We start from the raw sequence: 4,735 nt of genomic DNA on the forward strand, positions 1-4,735 counted from the left end.
ATATGTAATATAAATGTATGAGAAAACTAATTCTATGGTGTATATGTAAATATTTTTCTTAAATATATTTTGCATGTGTTATCTATCGTACCATTTTAATTTTCTTTTTATAAATTTCCATAAGTTAATTAAATCTCTAACATAAATAATCCAAACCTCCTAGCTATATTTTATTTTTGACAAATCCTAAAGGATGTAGTCCCTCACATTAAGAGATCCCATGAGATGACCCTCCCCCATTTCTAGTGTGACTTATGGAACATTAGAGAGAGAAAGAGAAATATTAAAGTAGCTAAATTGTGAGGCAAAGAGAAAGAGACTTAAGTAAGGGATATGTTCAAATTTTTAAAAATTATTACTACAACCACTAATATAGTACCACATGTAATACTTGATGAAATATTTGGATAGGCTATTAAGCTTTATGATGATAAATGATTTATTTTTTTATTCTTCTTATTTACAATAAGAAGAACAAGAAAAGACAAGGGATTGGGTGAAGAGAAAATAAAACTTTTGTACAACCTTCAAATTTTGAGAAACTAAATATAAATATAAATAAATTAAGTGTCTAACCCTTCATTACATCTCTAGATAAAAATAAAATAAAGGAACTGAAGGAATTAGTAGAAGAGTGATAACACAAAGTCATGTCAAAAAAAGGATAATAATATAAGAACTTGAACAAAGAATAGAAAAACCTGTGAGGAAACTACAAGTTATTAAATACTATGGCAATGGATCTTCACACTTGCCAAAAAATATTCTCATATGAAGGTAGATACTGAGTAGAAGATTGCCAAGGAAGAGGAAATGAGAACAAACACAAGAAATGGTAATGATATTATTCACAAATAGTTACAATGCACATACCAATATAATAGTTAGGAGTAGATGAAAAAGCCACAACCATAAAACTAAGATAGGAAGAATAACAAAGGTACAAGGGCTTATGAATAATGTCAAATCCATTTCATATACTAATACACTCTAAAAAATTGCCCAATTGTTGATGATGACATAACTAAAAGGATTTGATCTAAGCACCAGAACATTAGATACAAATAGTCAACATTTAAATAAGGAGAGCACGGAGATTCGAATGCTAATGTTGAGCACTATAGTGAACCTTGGAATTCTAAGGAAAATAAATAATGATAAGAAACCTTCATTATAAATATAATAAATATTCAAATCAAAAGGATCAAGTCGCCTAAGTCAAACGCCTTGAAAGATAAAATTTATAGTCCCACAAACAACAAGTAAGCATGCAAGTGATCTATATGATACTTTTGGTGTGAATATTAATTAGATCATTGCAAACCAAATTATTCCTAGTAAATTCTCCTTAACACTTACAATTTTGAATAATGATCGGATGATTTTGGATGTGTTCAAATGTTGAAATGAACACACACACACACACAACTCATTACAGACATCTATAATAAGTTAGCTTTGACTGACTATGAGAAAAAGGTAGGAGTTGATAATTTGAGTTTTAAAATTTTAATTTGAGTTAAGCTTGTTGGATCAATTCCGCACATTACAACATTGGCTCAAGATAATGGTTTCAAATTTTAGGGGTGAAGGATGAATGCATGACACTTTCAGCTAATAAAATGGAGTAGATATTTGGAAATAGGTGTGAAAATGATAAGGACAAGAATGAATGTATAAGAATGTGTGTGAGGAGTAAATGAGAGTTTGCTAGAATAAAAAAAAACCAAAAATTGACATAAATTGGCTACCAAATGTTTTTGATTAAGATAAACGGGTTTTACAGGGACTTGAAACACAAATCCAGCACAAAATAAAGCATAGAAAACAAAGTCTAACCAGCTACAAAAACAAGGGAGCACCCCAAAACCGAAAACTACAAAAAACAGACCTGAAACAGGACGCAACAACAAAAGACTAAGAAAGAGATCGCATAAACTCAACATTTTTCTAGATAGCTACCGGCTACCAAATGTTACTGCATAATCATATCAAGAAATTCTCTAAAATAAAACCAAAATCAAATAAAAATTAACATAAATATGTACCACAAACTTTAAACGAAAAACGTACCTTACCTTTGGTTAAGAAGTATTATACCATGATTATTATGAGTTGCCATTACTGTTGGTTTGATACAATACAAGAATCGATGATATCAAATTTACAATTCATTTGGCGACATTAACAACGTTGTAATATTAAATAATGATAATAATAAATGATTAAAAAATTCAATCACCGCGTCTCTAATTTTAATTAATTATTTTGGTCAAATGTGAGTATACCGAGCTGAGTAGCCACTGTAATATTTCACATCGATGTAGATGTGTTTATTTAATTAAGTTTTGTGTTCACGAACACACTTACTGTGAAATTAAGTTTTTGTGATTTTGTGCTCGACTTCAATTGAGTCAGGATGAGATGACAAGCGATAACGGACAAGCGATGCATACCCACTTTGTAACTTTCACTATGACACGGTGAGGAGCTGTTTCGCGCTAATTCATCCGAAAGAGCATGGGTTTGACTGGGTCGGTTTTCTTTATTTTAAGAATAATTGAAATTATGGTAGCAAACGGCTGAAGGAATTTTGTCTGCCGCCCTCTTCACGCGGATTCACTGTTCACAGATTTAACTACAAATATCATCATAAGAATGGCAGATGTACAGCTTGAAGAGTCTTTGATTAAGTTAGCTGCTGGTTTTCTTTACAGTAGTCTGCCTATCTTCTTCTCTTCCCTTCTTTTTGCTTTACAGTAGTCTGCCTATCTTCTTCTCTTCCCTATTAGCTTTACAGTAGTCTATCTACGTTCTTCTCTTCCTTTTAAGGTAGTCCTGTGATTACTGAAATGGATGAATTAGGAAAGTCCCCAAGTTGTCATGGCGTCTCATTTGAAATGCGTAATCAAGCTGTTCCTGCGCGTCACTTGCTTTATAAACCCATGACTTTAAATGCTTGGAAGAAGCGTTCAAACCACAAGATTTTTCCCGGCCATGAATCTGGAAAGTTCCAAAAATCACTGAGTCGTGAATCCAGCAGTCATTTCTGTGATTTGGACATTGAAGGTGAGGAGGAGGAGGAAGATGACGACGAGGAGCAACAGGCGGAGCTTGATTCAGTAAGGTACTCCAGTTTACCTCACATTACAGAAGAGGATAACGGCGTGCCACTGCCACAGCCACATCCACAGCCCACTTTTGTGAAAGTGCCTTCCAAGAAAGCTGCCAAGTCAGGGGAGTCGCGTATGTCCGTGATACTGCTGGATCAGGGCCTCTTTACCGTTTACAAGCGTCTATTCCTTCTCTCCTTCGCACTCAATTTGACTGCACTCATTTTGGCTGCCACCGGACACTTTTCATACGCTAAGAAGGAAGCTGCTCTCTTTTCAGTGGGGAATATCTTGGCATTAGTGTTGTGCCGCAACGAGGCCTTTCTGAGATGCGTGTTCTGGTTGGTGGTGAAGGTGTTGGGAAGGTCATGGGTTCCACTCCCTCTCAAGACCGGCACTACATCGTTCCTTCAGTGCGTAGGAGGAATCCACAGCGGCTGCGGCGTTTCCTCAGTCATGTGGCTCACTTATTCCCTCGTGGAAACCCTGCGCCATTCTGAGACCAGCTCCCCGGAAATAAGAGGCGTGGCATCGGCCATACTGGGGCTTCTGGTGATAAGCTCACTCGCAGCATTCCCTCTGGTGCGGCACTTACACCACAACGTCTTCGAAGGATTCCATCGTTTCTCCGGCTGGACTGCTCTCGCTTTGCTTTGGGTTTTCGTCATGCTCTCTGCAGCTTACGATCCTGTGGAGAAATCCTACCGATTACGCGGTTCAGTTCTTGCAAAGAAGCAGGATTTCTGGTTCACTTTAATCATCACCGTTCTCATAATCCTGCCATGGGTATCTGTGAGGAAAGTTCCAGTGCAAGTATCGGCTCCTTCGGGTCACGCCAGTTTAATCAAATTCCCAAGCGGAATCAAAGCCGGCCTTCTCGGGCGAATAAGCAGATCTCCCCTCTCAGATTGGCATGCATTCGGAATAATCTCCGACGGAAAAGATGAACACATGATGCTCGCCGGTGCGGTGGGAGATTTTACCAAAAGCTTGGTATCTGATCCGCCCAAATATCTGTACACCCGTTGTGTTAAATTTGCAGGGCTGCCCTATCTGATAAACATGTACAACAAGGTGGTTGTGGTGGCCACAGGCTCGGGCATCTGTGTGTTCCTGTCGTTCATGCTGCAGCCTTGTCCAGCCGAGGTTTATGTGATTTGGGTGGCCAAAGCGATAGAGAAAAACTTTGGAGACGATATTGTGAAAAGGATCAAAAGCTACCCTTCCGAAAAGATGATAATCCATGACACTGCTTTCTCGGGTCGTCCAAACGTGCCGCAGATGACAGTGGAAGCAGTGAAGAAATGGGGAGCGGAAGTGGTGATAGTGACTAGTAATCCGAGTGGGAGCAGGGACGTGGTGAATGGATGCAAAGCAGCGGGAATTCCAGCTTTTGGGCCAATCTGGGACTCTTGATTTCATGTTTTTCCCATTTCTATGTTGTTCTTTCTATTATTATAAATAAGTAGACAGGGTATGCAAGTACGTAAAATTGTACCAGCCTGCTAAGAATGTAGAGTACAGTTGTGGTATGTACACATATGTGTTTTATTAGTAGCAATGGCATCTTGGTATGGAATAGGTTTGTCGAAGAGGTGCGTAAAGGTAGTTTAGGAATAATG

General features: G+C 38.0%; 1 protein-coding gene across 1 annotated transcript; it reads left to right on the forward strand.

Moving 5' to 3' along the window:
• The first annotated feature begins 2,852 nt into the window (after positions 1–2,852).
• LOC131049257 (adenylate-forming reductase 03009-like) lies at positions 2,853–4,529 on the forward strand. Its single transcript, XM_057983299.1, has one exon. The coding sequence runs from the start codon at positions 2,853–2,855 to the stop codon at positions 4,527–4,529; it is 1,677 nt and encodes a 558-aa protein (XP_057839282.1).
• Positions 4,530–4,735: the final 206 nt, after the last annotated feature.

This window comes from Cryptomeria japonica, chromosome 7 (genome assembly GCF_030272615.1).
Source record: "Cryptomeria japonica chromosome 7, Sugi_1.0, whole genome shotgun sequence".
Classification (NCBI taxonomy): domain Eukaryota; kingdom Viridiplantae; phylum Streptophyta; class Pinopsida; order Cupressales; family Cupressaceae; genus Cryptomeria; species Cryptomeria japonica.

Coding starts and splice junctions, on each gene's coding strand:
- LOC131049257 (XM_057983299.1), top strand. CDS start 2,853: ATGGATGAATTAGGAAAGTCCCCAAGTTGTCATGGCGTCTCATTTGAA.